We start from the raw sequence: 16,056 nt of genomic DNA on the forward strand, positions 1-16,056 counted from the left end.
TCTACACAAGTGTGTGTATGTCATGTGTCCGTCTCAACACTGACATTGCTATTCCTTTATTTTCTGATAACTATATTTTTTGTTTTAAAAGCTGGTTCTACCACACATACCTGTCTGTGATCAAGGCCTGTTTTTCATACTACAAGTTGATTTTACTTTGCACTGCTGAATGAGAAGGTTACATAAAGTCCTCATTAATACAGGGGCATTTCCCATGGATTTTTATCTGCCAGTGTACTTGTGATTAGAGCAATACATTTTGAGAGTAGGTAGAAAATAGAAATATTCCATTGTAGGAATTAATGTCTTTTTCTTTTTTAACTATTTGGTGAAAATTATCCATGTGAATGTTATTCTGAAGGGTATTATATCTATGTATACTCTGTAGCTGTGTGCCTGACATTGGTTCTGAGCAATAAGTCTCTACTCGATCTCGTAGCTACTTATCTAAAGAAGCTCTAAGTAGAGCACCCTGTTTGCATCCTGTACATGTGGTCATTGCAGCAGGCAGTGTTACCTGCTTAGCTCCCTCAGTTTTGGTGTGAGCTTTGCAGTTGCTATTGCTTTACACTGGCCTCCAGCTAAAGCCACAATACCCTGTGTTCCACAGCTCCAAAACAGTACTGGGAGGCAGAGCAGGAGAGCACTTCCTGTGGGATTTCAGTGGAGCTATCTGCTTCCTTTGATAGTCTCTATCTGCTAGTGTGTGATACAAGGAAACATATGAGGGCACTAGAAATATCACAAACTCTAGCATACAGTTGTTATCTGAATACTGTGGCTATGGCATGGCAAACATTTGAAACTCCTTTGGGCCTGAGGAGCAGTAAGCAAAATAAAAAGCAACCAACTTCAGTGAAATTTCTCCTGCTTTATGGGAAGCACCTCTTGACAACTGGAAAACAGTGCTAAACTGTGGCTGACAATCTATTTTCTGTCCATAGTCAAGTGACTTGCGGAAAATACCGACGTTCTTGAGGGTAAAGGGCCATTATCACTTCAGAGAGAGGCCACTGGTAAGAAACTCTGTCACATGAACATGATTAAGGAGGGGAATGAGTTGCTCAGGAGATAAAGCAAAAGCCAGCAGATAGAATTTGCAAGGAGATGAATACACCACTTCTGCTTTTCGTGCTGTTTTTTCCCATGTCTTCTTTGTTGCAGTTCCTCATAGCCAGGCATGTTTAGCTGTCAGTTTGGGGGTCTAGCCAGACAGGTCATTTGCAAGTCGGCAACACAGGTGTAGTGATTGCAACATCATGGTCACTCTGGATGTGCTCCTGTGAGGAGCAGGAGAAGTTGTATTTCTCCAGAAAAATATTTACCTACAGAGAAAAAATGGAGGAGTGGGGACAGCTGAAGCAGCCTGAAGTTAAAGCTGAGATCATAATTTTGCCTGTAAACATTAGCTGGTTCTTTTTCCCCTTCCAGAAATACAAAAAAATTTTTCCCTGATTTAAATTTGGCAAAGCTCAGGGGGAAGAAGTCACTTGTGGACACCTTTCTAAACTGGTTGTTCAGGCATCTATCAAAAGGCAGATTTTCTCTTTGTGACTGAGAGCAGGGCATTCAATTTGAATCTCTCTTCATGCAGAATACTGTAATCTTAAAGAATTTCATAGTAACTATAGAAAGAACATCCCCATCCACCCAGCCAATCATATTCCAATACTAATAATGCTAAGCTCCCTGTGATACCCTTAAGGAAAGAAAGGCTTTTTGCTGGTTTTGCTCTTTTTTTTTTTTTTTTTTTTTTTTAAAGCAGGGTTTTTGCACCATTTTTATACTCAAACACAAAGGCAGTGTATGTGCTCCAGCAGCGTGCAGGTATAGCCAGAGCCATGATGTGAACTTGAGTGGGAGCTGCACACCAGCTGCTGAGTTGAGTCTGGGCTGCACAGCAGAGGATGACCAGCTGCAGCCTCTGATGCTCATGGGACTGCTGCCTTGCTGTCTTGCCTTGTAGAATGCCACCACACCTCACCCAGTTTTTTGTTTTTTTTTTTTTGGTCTGGCACTGTAGCCTGCCTTCTGCTTTCATAAATCACATTTCTTTCAGTGAAAAAAGGGCTTTAAAATACTGTAAGTTGAAATAAAGTGTCTCATCTTTTCTTACTTTACTTTGTTTGGAACATACCTGTGAACTAAAAAAACAGCTCTTGCTTTGGCATTATTGACCTGTAGCATCCTTGTTCCCCCCACACAGCATCTCTGTGAGACTGTGACTTCGAGAAGTATGAAATTTGGATTGTTAAAATCTGATACAGTTGGGTTGCCTTACTCTATAATACTGTGGATAAACTGTGTAATAAGAGACATGTAAAATTGTGTAATAAAAGGACATATAAAATATAGATGTCTACTTCAAAGAAGATAAATAAGGTTTATTGCACAAATGTAATAGTGAGAGAAACATCTGAAAGAGCTTTGATCCTCTGGAAATAATCTTTTACATTTTCTTATACAACATGAGACAGTTTGTAATGTCCAAACCTGTGCTAAATGTGCTAAATATGACTTCACTAGTATTTCACATTCCTGTGAAGACTTCAAAAATATTGAACATAAAAACCCCTTGAGAATGTTTCTCAAGATAGCAAGAAAGTCTATAGGTGGAATATCAGTTATCAGCTGGTCTAGTTCTATGGCTACTATTCTTTCCAGATAAATTTATAAGCAATATTTACCAAATATTTTAAACCAGAAATAGTTCTAATTATTCTCCAGGCAAATGGCAATAGTGAATTACTGTTTCTTTTAGAATCAGCTTTGTAATTTACCTACATTTTTTGTTAAAACAATTCTTGCTTAGAGTGGAAAGGTTTAATCATAAGAAAATAAATGCAGCGCAAACACAAAACTTATTAGTTCCTGGAGGGGTATTAGAAAACATTATTTTGTATTGTTTCTTACTGGAAATAATTAAAATATACTGAAAATATATTAATAACTAAAATGTTATATTACAAAGTAGCAGAAATTGTGTATTATTCTCTTAATAGAAATACACAGAACTCATCTAAAAAAGTGTTCATTTAAGTAATTTAATTTCTTAGAACAATTCTGTCAGAATATAAAGATTTCTTCTTATGCATTTGATAGTGTTTACTTATAGTTCTATTATTTTTGATTATTAATTACAGAGATATAAGAAACTTGCACCAAATCCTATTTCCATTTTTAAAGCCTCAAATTAAATAAAGATTTACCAAATGAAGACATATGACACCTAACCTTGGAAATAAACATTTCTAACAAATAAACCAGATTTTCTTTTTCTAGAGTTTAATAGCTGAAGTTAAGATTTTTCTTAACTTACTTAAATTAAGAGGATGCAAGTGAAGAGTATGCAGTGAAAAACCCTGTGCAGAGCTGAAATGCTTGCAGGTAGTGCAGCTAAATTGAAAAATACTAACAATGAGATATTAACAAAATAGCAAATCTTGTAACTTCAAACACACAGAAAATATCCCAAGGAAAAAAGTTTCTGTATTTCACATCCAGCCATCCAGCTATTTGCTAAATAATTTAATAATAACCAGAGGGAAAGAAAAAAAAAAGTTACTTGACTTACACTCACTGTTATGGTTAATTCTAGAAAATACTGGGAAAAATTTTTGCAGCCCCAGTCAAAACCAAGCAGATTCCCACTCAGCTCATGTACCATAGCTTCAGCTCAGGTTAAAGCTGGGCACAACAGTACCCATAAATTTACAATCTGCTCGTCATATAGGAGGCAGCGGCCCCTGCTCCACAGCTAGCTGCCTTTGCTAGCAGGTTTCCAAACAGCATCCAGCACAGAATGGTCTATGGGTCAGCAGTTTGCTCCCACGAGGGGCATCCTTGTAATTCATCACACTGTATTTTGGACAACTTTTCCTGTCTCCAAACAGTCAAGTGATTCAACCACATATCTTGTGAGGACAAGGAAAGAAATATGCCCAGGGAAAACAAAAGCCGCTTATGTTCAGGTCAGCCTGCAGTGTGTGGCTGCTAATGAGAAAATAACTCCTTATGCTGTGCTAGTAGGAGTCCCATTGAAAAATTCATCTTAAATCAGAGTCCTAGTGACCAAACTCATGCTGTCTCATGTAGAAATTCAAAATGCCCAATAAAAATCGAAGAGCCTATTCCAATTCTCAGAGCTCCTCTCCCTGTGTTAGATTTAGAAACTGAAATCTACATCCTCTCTTACAAGAATTATGATTAATAGGGAGATCAGGAAAACCTTAAGGTACTGACTGAGTAAAAATATCAGAGTAAAACAAAATAATTCTACTTTGCAGAAATAATGGAAGTTTAAAGCAAAAATATTCACTGATTCAGCTATAATACTCCACAGGATGGTTTTTTCAGCGTTGTTTGTATTAAAAAACTAACGAATTACCACCTGATAGCTATCAGCAGACCAAGCTGTATAAAGGTGTATATATAGTATATATATAGTATAAAGGTGTGAAGTATCTAATTTACCTTGTGGAGCACCTCTGAAGGCTTTAGCTCTGAAAATAGCTGAAAAATGTCCATGGTTTCCGATTTCATTGAACTGGCTGATGGGGGAGACTCAGCAGATGTGCTGTTTAATCTTCCTTTTCTAGTATTACATTGTGTAATATTGGCTAACTCAGCTGGTTCTCAGCAGATTATTCCAAGTTTCTGGATGGGGAAGGACACCAAAGTTTGCAGTTTTCTTGTTTTGTTTTGTTCTGATTTTGTTTTATCTCCTCAATTTACTGTTCTTTGTGTGCATCTGGCAGAACATTGGAAGGACAAGATCTTTGAAAAAAATTAATGTCTACTCCAGTCTAAATATAAAGCTTATATATCCTTCGTATCCATGTAATGATTCTCTCCAGAGATTTGCAAGGAAACAAAACAAAATAAAACAGAAGTAGTATGGCATGGAAGAGACCTTGAGAGGTCTGTAAGACCAACTTCCTGCTCCAAAGCAGGATCACAAATGAGATCAGATGTTTTCTCAAGGCTCTATCCAGCTAAGGTTTGGAAATCTCCAAGGATAGAGATGGTTTCCCCTCCTCATGCTGTACGTGTTGGGGAAAAAAGCTTATGCTTACCTCCAGACTTGCTAGCCTGGCTCAGCTTGCTCCATGGCAGAGCACAGAACTGCCCCTGGCTCCAGCACAGCCCCTGAGCACATTGACTGCTCTGTTCCCATTTGGGGTCATTTGCAGGTCACCAGTATTTGCAGTGAGTGATTTTTCTTTTTAAAACTATTTATTGTGACACAATCAAGACAAAGGAATGTTTTCAGAAATGTGAAATGAAAGGGAAAACAACCTTAGAAATAAATCACTCCCGTAAATATGTAATTCAGAACTAATTGTGTGTTGACAACTCTGGCGGTAGACATCTGAAACTTTGTGTGTTTTGGACAGAATCTAGGTAAATAATCTTGCAAAAGAAAGCAAACCAGGAGACCATGCCTCTGCCTTATAAATACATGCAAAAAACCTAAAGGCAGCTGGGTCATGTTGAATTTGTATATGCCACAGAAATGGCCTCAAGAACTTTGTGAAATTCTGGACATTTTCTTCCTTCTCCCACACAAGAAAGTCTGCTGCAAGATGGTGTTTCTAGTTTAAATCCATCATTCTTAACAAGTATTTCTCACAGTTTGAGAGATATCATGGGAGGATGTATAAAAGCTACTCAGAACTTCAGGAGGGCAAAAAAGCAGAAGCACACAGGTATGGGCAGAAAGGGACCACTAGAAACCTCATGTCTGGCTTCCTGTACAAGGCTGGGTTACCTTCAGTGCCAGGTCAGGTTGATGAGGGTTTTATTCTGCCTGATTTTGAAAGCTCCCAAGGAGGAAAATTCCTTTCTTTCTTGGCACTGTACTCTACTACTTCACCATCCTCAAGGCAAATTATTTTACCTTTGTGTCTAGCCAGAATCTGCTTTACTGAAACTTTTTACAGTTACTTCTGCAGTGTACTCCTTAAAAAAACTAGGGTACTGTTTTCTTGATGATCCTCCTTTAGGATTAGGAGAGAAAATGGTAATCACTACCCCTGATCCTCTGGCTCTCTGCAACTCTCATACAACCTGAGAGTCAGAATGTATTCAAGGGAAAACTCAGCCCAAAATCTGGGTAACAATGAGCAACCTTGGTTCCAAATACCTGTCTACACTCCTGCTTAGCACCAACCCTTCAGAGGGATAGAGAAAATGCCCATATGTCAAAGCAATGCTGTTCATTGTTATGAGCAAAGGCAGATCACACCTCCTTGGTCTCCTGTGTCAGTATCCCACTGCGCATGAGAGGAAGCACTCCTGCAAGCAGGGAGAGCTCAGTGCTGGGGCAGAGCAGGGTATATCGTTTTTCACTTCAGAAAGGGTTTGTTCCTGGGACAGGATTGCAGCATGTGGCATTTGTTCACTTTGTATGTCTGTTGTCAGCTAAAGGGGCTCAGTGACTCTGATTTTTGAGTAGCAAGAAGAACAGAAATTCATACATTCACATGTACTGATTTGCACTGATGTTGAGTTTTTCTCAAAGTCTCAAGCAGAAGTGACATCAAGAGACCTTTGTCTTCATGATCCCTTATATTCAAGGCAGACTTAGGAGTCAGTAGCTATCTGCTGTTGTTTATCAGCAACTGAATGTCTGAGACCTCGGATGTCTTGCTAGCCCCAGGCACGGAATCACATATCTTTTTAATAGTTTTAACCTTCCAAGTGTGGACACCCACTCAGCCTCTTTGAGGTCTTCCCAAGGCCATCTCCTACTCAGAAACAACCACTCAAACATGTACAGGTTCTGATCAATCCATTTGTAGATGGTCCTCCATAATTATCTGCTGGGCCCTGTGTCACAGACTGCCTGATTTCTGGATCACTGACCAATGCGGGTGGGAGGAGACAGCTCTCATGGAGAAACTTGGCACTGTGGGCATGGAATTTCTATATTATCACCAAGAAAATTGCAGAGATTTTCAATTTGTAGATAACTTTAAACACAAGCTTGACGTTCATCTTTCTGCTCCCTCAACAGGGTGGAAGAGGGGGCAGCTGAATGCAAGATTTTTACAAGCATAGTCAGCAATCTGCTAACAAACCCAGCTCCTGCTTATGTGTGTACTGCCAGCCTGGTATTTTAGCTTTTTTCCCAGGTGAAAATATCACCTTTCAAATCCCACAGAATCCTTCATCTCTTTTGCTACAGGAGCTTGGTTAATGAATTCTCTATGGACTTGTAAGCATTTCTGCACCTCATTACTTGCTGCTTCTGGATAGAAATCTGCTTGGAGCTTCATTAACAAAGATTATCATTGTGAACCATGACGAATTTGTCCCCAGGCACTTCCAGCCTTCTTGGTCATGTTTAGGTTTAAAAATAAATGCCAGCTGTCCCTCTTTGCTGGTGCTTGTGTAAAGTACAATGGCAGCCTGATAAGATTATTGCTGGACTGATCACATGGTTTGTGTCAGAGGTTCCAAAAGGGATTTACAGATTAGAGAAGAATTTCTTGAAAGCTTTACAGGAATTAGAAAATAACAAACTTGCCCCTTGCTGCCATGCCATCATGCTGGCCAAAATTAACTTTATACATTTGTAAAAAAGGAGGGTCCAACAGTAAACAATTATTGATTCACCTGAAACAAGACAGAAGAAGCTGTGATATGTTGGAGCTTGCAATAGTAATTCTTAAGTTTCAGTTTGCAGTCATTATTATCCAAAGCAATTTAGAAAAGGAAAACAAATCTGTTTTGCCCCCCCACCTGCAATGCCACATCCTCGGTCTTTGCTTTTTGCTGTTATTTAAAAGTGCAGCCTACATGGCTGCATACAGAAGGTTAGGCCAAGCAGATTGTACAGTGTGGGTTGGGCACTGTTCTTTACTGCCTGTATTCAAGGACCAATAAGTTTCAGTAGAAGGGTGATGCCTTAAGTTTTGGCTTTGATATTTTTCAAATCCTGTACTGCACTAGTGTATAACTCTGAACTCCATATAATGTGTTAGTAGGCTCTCTTCACAGCTGGGTCAGACAAAACAATCCCCCTAGGCCTGAAATTCAAGGGCACCGTCACTGCCTCAGGCTGTGAAAAGTATGAACAAAAGTGAATTGGGGGGAGCAGGCTGGGTATATATGACTTCATTACCTGAAGCTGTAACTGGACAACTGACTTCTGATGTGCAAATAGACCAAACTTTAATTTGTCTGGAAAACTCATGGCCACCACCCATACCTTGGGTGTAGCGTCTGCGAGGCTTTTGCACTGCCCAAGGTGTATCTGTTAAAGACCTTTAATAAATACCTACTTTATTTTTTTGGTTCTGTCTAGCTTCTGTTCTAGGGAGCCAGTCCAAGACACCAAGGGGTGCCCCACACTGTCTGCAGTAGATCAACTAATTGAGTCGCTCTTTCTCAAAGTCACCCTGACCAGGCAGACTGATACCAACAGGAAATACAATCTCTGTTTTGAGATGAGCACATACTCCTAGTAAGCCTTGAGAAAAGCACCAATTGATTGAAAAGACCTTCATATTCAGCTGCTAACTCCAATGAGAAGCATGAGGCTTGAGGGCATGCATTCCTTACTGGCACCCGTGGGAAGGGACACTTCCACCCCTGAAGTAGGTGGTAGCGTGGCAGTATGAACTCAAGCCTGGTGTTACTTGTAGCAACTTGGTAAGAACAACTGTGAGAAAGAAGAACCTTGACCTCTAAAAGAGGAAGCAATGAAAATGGAAAATTTGTGGGTTTGTTTTCAGGATGTAGACATGAAGCCACTGGGCATAGTTAGAATTCATTGTCTTCCTACATTTGTAATTAAAAAAAATAAATATATTGTAGTTCTCATGCTGACCCAAGGCTGATTAATTATTTGCATTTTCCCACTGCAGACAAGATAAATGTGGAGATAGGGAACAATGCCCCTAAATATATATTTCTTATGCAAATGAGTTTTTATTGATTTTCAAATATTTAAGTGATTTCAGAGTGCAAAACAAAAACTTTGCATTTTCTGGGCATTGTTTTTTTTTGTTTTGGTGGGTCTTTCTTTTAGGCAAAGTTGATCCTTTGCACTTTCAGATACTTTGCAACATCAGATAACTGATTTCCTGGTTTGACCACAGAAGAATGGTAATATGAGTTGACATGATTGAAACAGTTTCAGAAAGTTTTCTGTAGAAAATGGTAACACTGGAAAAAATATTTTCTGTTTGGAGAACTGATTCATGGTTTCTCTCTCTCTATCCTTATCTGCTATCTCCTTCTGTTTTTAACTGATGTTGAGATGACTACATGGATTCACTGATAGCCTTGATGTACATAGGGTTTACTGCAAGAAACTTGAACTTGACCTCCTCTGTCAATAATCTGTGATGCTGAATCTAAACTTTCTGATGTTTGCCTGAGGTAGTTTTCCCAATTGCAAACATGACTAAAACAAGAAAACTTGTTTTATCCCACTATTTCAATACAAACTATAAAAGGAAATAAATCCTTCTTTTAAAGTCTTCCTCTGACATGTCCACTGGAAGACTTTCACCCTTCCAATGTACCCTTCACACATTTTCAAGGTGCAACACTTATGTTGGGTATCAAGGCCTCCTGGTGCTGGATGGATACAGCAGAGAAACCTGTTCCTCTTATTTCTTTCATAGAAACTCCAGCTACCACTTGCCACTGCCCAGCTCCTATATCTGGACAAGCAAACCTTGCCAGCCATCAAACAGGTTGTGTTATCAGATAACAAATATGTAGCTCTGTAACATAAACAGAGCCTCTCAAGTTCCAAGGGGGTCTCAGAATGCTTTTGTTATCTCTTAAATTGCTCTTCATCAAGCTTTACTACCGTTTTTCCCCTCACTCTCATTTGGTTGTTGCATTTGTTCACTTTCTCTGGAGTGAACCTTTCTGCTGCAGTGCTGGAGTCTGCTGCTGAAAGTGAAGATGTTGCTCAAGCATGTGCAAATGATGAGCTGGCTTAGATTTCTGCAGCTGATACAGTTGCAAACTTTTCTCCACTCTACAATATTATTCCCTTTTCACATAAAACAAAGTTAAAAAAAAATTCTTTTCAAAACTCTTCTTTCTATCTCCCTTTCTCTGTGTCAGATCTCTTCTCTGCATTTCTTCCTCCTCTGAGTATCTTCTTTTCTGTTAGAGCATCTGGAAGAAGTTGTTTCCCTTTAGACCTTAGCATTTAGCTTTTGGTGAGGCTGTCACAAGAGAAAGACCAATCCCTCCAGTCTAAGTGTACTCAAAGGCTTTGCTTTTCTGGCAGGCACATGAGGTGTGGAACTCCCACCTTGGTGGAGTGGGGCAGACTGTTTCCACGTACATATGCCATGTACATAAAAACAGTTTTCATGTTGGAGGTTTATGAGGGACTTGAGCATCTCTTGAAACAGCAGTCTGGAGACAGGACAAGTGGAGACTGTTAGCTTGCACTGTGAAAACATGGGCAGTGCAGGCCCAGAGGCTCTGTGCCTGTGCACATGCCCTAGGAACCATATTACATACACATATCTATATAAAACAATAATAAAAGAAGTGATAGCAGGCAGTCTGAATAAGCCATGAAAACCAGCTCTTCTTGAAGCCAAGGCAGGCTCTGCCTTTGTTACAGGTGTAAGCAGGATGAGCAAATTTTAAAAGCAGACAGATGAGCACCAAAATCACTTCTGCCATTCATTCTGCTTTCACTTGCATGGTAGGATTGAAAGTATGTTTTGGTATCTGTGGCAAAAAAAAAATTGTGGTTACATTCTGAATATTTTCTGGTTTTACTACCTACTACACTACAGTTTTACCCAGCTAAGCCTTGTTTGTTAATTGAAGTTTTTACTAGCTTACACATGATTCTTGTTAAGTAGATCAAAATAATAACAATCTTTTTCTTTTCTTTTCTTTTCTTTTCTTTTCTTTTCTTTTCTTTTCTTTTCTTTTCTTTTCTTTTCTTTTCTTTTCTTTTCTTTTCTTTTCTTTTCTTTTCTCTTTTTTTTTTTTTTTTCTCTCCCTCCCTAATGAAGTTTAGGAGAGAACTCCTAGGGAGTTGCTAACTGTTCACAGGGTTCCTTTCTTGCCTGCTCTGTGCTCCTTTCTGTCCATCCCCACCAGGGCAATTGCAGGCTGCTTGGATCCTCCAGCTCCTGTGGCACACACCAACACCTCTGACTCCAGTAATCGCAGTTGAGCTGAAAGATATGCACTGGGGGCAACCACAAAAGCTCAGATTTTTAAAGTCATTACACTCAATCACCTTTCCCTTGCAGCCAATCCCTGAACCTGCTGGAAGGCTGTTTTTTCCTTTTCACCCAGGAAGTTAGCAGCTTCCTAGGGATGAACAGTAGGAGACCTCAGACTTGTCGTGTCTGTACCTGGACACTGGGTCAGCTACATTGCAACACAGAAAGATTAAAAGCTCAGCTATCCCTTGTGCCTGGATTCCTCTGTATGACAGCCCTCGGCTGATCCCAAGCTGCAGCTGAATGCAGGGGCTTTAGGGAGACACGTCCCCTCCACACTTCTTCCTCACAGGTCCAACAACCTCCCCAGATACCTCTGGTGGCCAGAGCCCATGAGCTGTGCTACAATACAGAAAACTACCCACCTGTAGTTTAGTGTCTTCCAGGAATACGTAGCAAGAAGAAATCAAACAGCTGCTCTGACAAGACCAGTCTGGAGGGGGGATGCCTGTTTAGAAACATTCAGAAGCTTTCTTTTTCTTGAGTGGAGGAAAACCTCCAAACTTTTTTTGTTTAGATAACCAATTTTATTCTGGTAGTCTTAACTATTCCCCTGCTTTTCAAACAAAGCATTTGAGCCACAGGGAATATACCTTCTTTCAGTCTCTCTGTTTTGGGCAAGCCTGACAGATGACATGCATTAAAGATCCAGTGATTTCAGGAAATATGGGATGGTCTGGGACATCTCACATTTTGAGCATTTTGAAATCCAATAACCACAGAATGAGATATGGTTTCAGAACACTTTTTTTTACAGGTCACAGGAGTGATGCATGCACAGTCAATCATCTGCATGGGCTTCTCTCTGGGACAAGAAAGGGCAAGGATATGCAGATTGAAGAAAAGCCCTGAAAATGAACTCGCTCTGATGGGAGCAAAGTAGAGTGCCCACGTGTACTGCCAGTGCTCCTTGGCATCTTTCACCTATCATCCTTTACTAGGAGTCTCAGTGTCACGTTCTGCCAATGACAGATACTGAACAATGGCCACCGACTTCTGCTGTAACTATCCTTAAACCCATAATCTTGCCACTGAAACAGCATGTGTGGTGAACAGCATGTGTGGTGTTTGAATAGCCCTACTATCTCTTAAATAAAAGCCTGGTACAATTCTTACCTAAGTTGTAATTTTGCCCTCCTTACAGTTATTGATTTCAAGTAACAGAGCCCAGGTGGCAGCAGGACAAAAGTCTCCTTGGCTTCATAGTATATAGCAAGTTGAATCAGTGAAGCCTGTTTTGCCTTACTAATCTGCCTAGTGATTGGGCTACTCTCTGAATGCTGTGATGATTAATACAGACCAAACATTTTTCGGTGGAGAATGCTTGAGGAAGAAGGACACTATTAAAGTGTATGTTTCAGTTGAAAAGTCCCTTGGTCAAATGCAGTCAACACTATCAAAATGTGTTCAAAATAACAGAGTAATCAATGGATCTTTACCATTGTGCTCATTCAATGTTGGACAGTAAAATGAAAACTCTTCTTTTTCTTTCCCTTTCTCCTCATGAGACACCAGTGGAATTATTTTCCTTTTCATGCTCTTATTTGCAGGTTTACTCAGGAGGTGTGAACTTCCTGCTGTGCCTAGTGCCATTAGCAACACACATACCCCATCTCAATCTCCATGAAAATCTGGGGTTTCTTTAAACATTTGACTGTAATAAAACTACATACAGGATGATGGTATTTCCCTCTGTGCTGGACTTTTTTCCAGTGCACTTAAGGAAACTGTGAGGAGTTGCTGAGCTACCTTGCCTGAAGACCCAGACCTTCGTAAGAAAAAGTAAGTTTTGCCTTGAGATAGAGGTCTTCAAGGTGTTCTGGCTTTCAGACAGGAAAGGATAGAATTGCATTAATCAATCCTGACTTCACTTACTGTTGATGCAGCCTAAGAAGATCCAAATCAGCCTATGCTCATTATGATTCGCAATCACTTCCTTCCACCTCCACAGCACTACTTGGAAGTTTCTTTCTGCTAAAAAAATTGCTCCAGCTGTTAAGGCCTTTCTAACATACATCACGAATGGAAAGAACCTACATCAGACACTGAAAGTAGTTAATTCCTTAAATAGTCAAAGCAATTCTTTAATGCAGTTTAGAATATGGTCTCCTTTTGAAAAAATCTGATCCAAGACACAGCCAAAAGGTGCTGAACTGCAAATGTTCCCAAGAACAAAAAAATAGTCAGAAAAACTAATGTACAAGCACATAAATATTGATCTTTGTGACAGTGTGCTTACATTAAATTGGTGGTTTGTGCAAAAGAAATGTACAGAGGCGTTTAGACATTCAGGTTCCACCATGCCATTTCTTTTGCTTTTGTTCTGTAGTGCAGCAGCTGGGGAGCTAGTTGGGGTTTTTTAGCTGTTGCAAGGGGCTGGTAACTGTAGCTGCTTCTGAGGGAAGATCAGCTGGCAAAAATTGCCAAGTGTATTCTGGGTTTTCCCTGGAGAGTACTCTCTCCTTTGTTTTTTAATTTACTTCCTTTTTCTCAATCCAAATAAAATACCTTTCAGATGGAGGGTCTTACCCATTGGCTTGCTGTGGTTTCTGGGCACTGGAGGAATTGTAGGTGTTTTGTGGTTTTGGGCTCCATCCATGCGCTTCACTGGTTTTGACTGCTGTACTCTGATTTTGGCCCAGGCACACCTGAGAGCAGCAGCCCTGTGGCAAGGGGAATGGGGGCTCTGCAGTCAGCTGTTAACCTGGCCCCTGCTTTGGCCAGATGGCATCGAACCTGCCGCCTGTGAATGGAAATGTGAAACTACTGAACCCTGCAGTGACTGCAACAGGGCTGTTGTCACAATCCTACCTTCCAACTGGAAAACCAGAGTGGTGATAGATCTGAAGTATGCAGCTTGGGCATCATCCTGACCATGTTTGTGTCTCATCCAAATTTTGTTGGTTTTTTATCTGTTTTACATCTGATGAATAATGTGGAGATAGGCCATAGAGCACAAAATATCCTCACTGAGATCACCTGGGGCATGGAAAAATAGACCCTGTCCAATTCTTGAACTCAGTAGTTCTTCCTGCCCTTGAGTATGAATAGTTCACATGTGGGTGGGTTTGCAGAACTGGAAACCACCCTTCCAGGCAGGGAATCCCTGCAGAGACTGTCTTCATTTCCATCTTAAACCTGCCCAGATCTCCTCTAGTTGTTGTCTGCAAAGAGTGTATATGTAGTATAAAGCCAAATTGGTAATTTCTGATGCTGGTTAGAGCTGCAGAAAGCATAGGACTTCTACAGACTGCCTGAGTGCATGTAGTGCAAGTGGAGGCCAAGCCCATGCTTTGGCTTTTCCTTCCTAAATGCAGGGCAAGACAAGTTCTTATCTTGGTCCAGGTGGGCAAGTGCTCATGATTTCAATAGGATTCGTGGCCTGAGGTAATCCAGATAATGTAGCTAATCCAGGCAAACCTTGGGTTGCAGGAAGCATTTTCAACCTCCTAATGTCACAACAAATCCCAGTCAAAGTGTTGTGTGTTGTGTGAGCTGCACAGGTGGATAGTCCAAATGGTGTGAGAGCAGCAAACTTGAAACAATAGTCTATGTTCAGAGAAAGGCTTGTTAGTAACATCTCTGATGAGGGTAATGTGGTCATCTGGAGTTCTCTGGCCATTGCCAAGTGTCCCATGGGGTCTGACACCCACTGTCATGTTGGGCCAAGCTATGATTTAGTCAATGCAAATCATATTGCCCCATCAGCCCAGTGGAGATAAATTACCTGAGTCAGAGGATGGTCAGGTTTGGAGGCAAAGATCTTGTGCTTTTCCCATAAACCAAAGGTTTGTCCAGCAGCGGACCAACTCCCAGAAGACAGATGAGCAAGCCAAACCTGAATCTTAAGGCCCCTTTCATGTTTCAGCCTTTGTTCCATTTCCTCTCCAGTTCCTACACTGCACACACGACTGCACAAAGTAAATGTATGTTACATGACACATTCCAGCACAGAGGTTTCTTTGAAAAAGGCAGATCAAAGCATCACACAGCAATTCAGGGAGATCTCCCTAGCACAGCTGTACTGTTCCTCCTCTCCTTGATAACTGAACATAAACAGTTTCCAATGTGACCCCAATGGTATCCTGTTCCCAGGAACACTGCAACCCAGTATCACACAAACACTTTTTGTGTAGTCTGTGCTAAAACAGAGCTGGACTGCACACAAGCATTGTGTACAGGAGATTTCCTCTCCTCACTGCAGGAGATTTCCTGCTCTGTCAGATGCCCTTGTTCCCCAGATACTTACTAACAACTGCCCTTGCTCATGCCGTCAGAGTGGATCTGGATTTTCCAGAGCCCTGTCCACTTTCAGACATCACCTGATGAGTTTCATACCATGCTTAAAGTAGTGACAGAGCAAAGGGGTGTCAGGAGCCAGGCACATGTCAGGCTTGTGCTCACTGAGCAGCAGTCAGGATAATGTGTTTAATTGTTGCTGTTTACATGCTTTTTCTCAGTTAAAAATTTTAAGAGCAGATTAATCATCTGGATGGACTTCCAGACGTGTCCACAGTCTGTCCCTTAGGCTCTTAGAAGTGCTCTTGTAAATGCTACAGGAAACATAGGAAGTAAAATGTGCATTTGAAACTATTAGAAAGAGAAGAGGAAACTCTCCAAGCTGGTTCACAAATCTGCAGAGCCCCTTCCTCAGCTGGGTCTGTTGTTTCCAGGAAAATCAAGGTTGCAGGCCTCCATGGGTCACTTGGAAGTGCTGCTCTGTTACAGCTGTCTGTGGCAGTAGCCACATCCAAAAATGAGGTTTTTTGAGCTGTGGGTCCCCCTCCATACCCATAATCATACAGCTGTGAGCTACCTCCTTAGAATACAG

At 40.8% G+C, this 16,056-nt stretch overlaps 1 protein-coding gene and 1 long non-coding RNA gene across 3 annotated transcripts in view; one reads left to right on the plus strand and one right to left on the minus strand.

The window, feature by feature from the left end:
• SUSD1 (sushi domain containing 1) overlaps positions 1-12,251 on the plus strand; it is a 75,759-nt gene extending 63,508 nt beyond the window's left edge. The window contains exon 16 of one of the 2 annotated variants that reach the window (XM_085567139.1): positions 11,983-12,251. In XM_085567139.1, coding sequence (XP_085423265.1) covers positions 11,983-12,108 — 126 coding nt within the window. In that variant the 3' untranslated portion in view covers positions 12,109-12,251. The remainder of the gene's footprint in view (positions 1-11,982) is intronic. The other variant, XM_085567138.1, reaches the window with a different exon arrangement.
• LOC146763738 (uncharacterized) overlaps positions 1-16,056 on the minus strand; it is a 65,398-nt gene that overhangs the window by 20,183 nt on the left and 29,159 nt on the right. The window contains exon 2 of the long non-coding RNA XR_014951425.1: positions 1-16,056. This exon is cut by the window's left edge and continues 20,183 nt beyond it; it is cut by the window's right edge and continues 21,469 nt beyond it. This is a non-coding gene — a long non-coding RNA (uncharacterized LOC146763738).

This window comes from Lonchura striata, chromosome Z (genome assembly GCF_050655825.1).
Source record: "Lonchura striata isolate lonStrDom1 chromosome Z, ASM5065582v1, whole genome shotgun sequence".
NCBI classification, from domain to species: domain Eukaryota; kingdom Metazoa; phylum Chordata; class Aves; order Passeriformes; family Estrildidae; genus Lonchura; species Lonchura striata.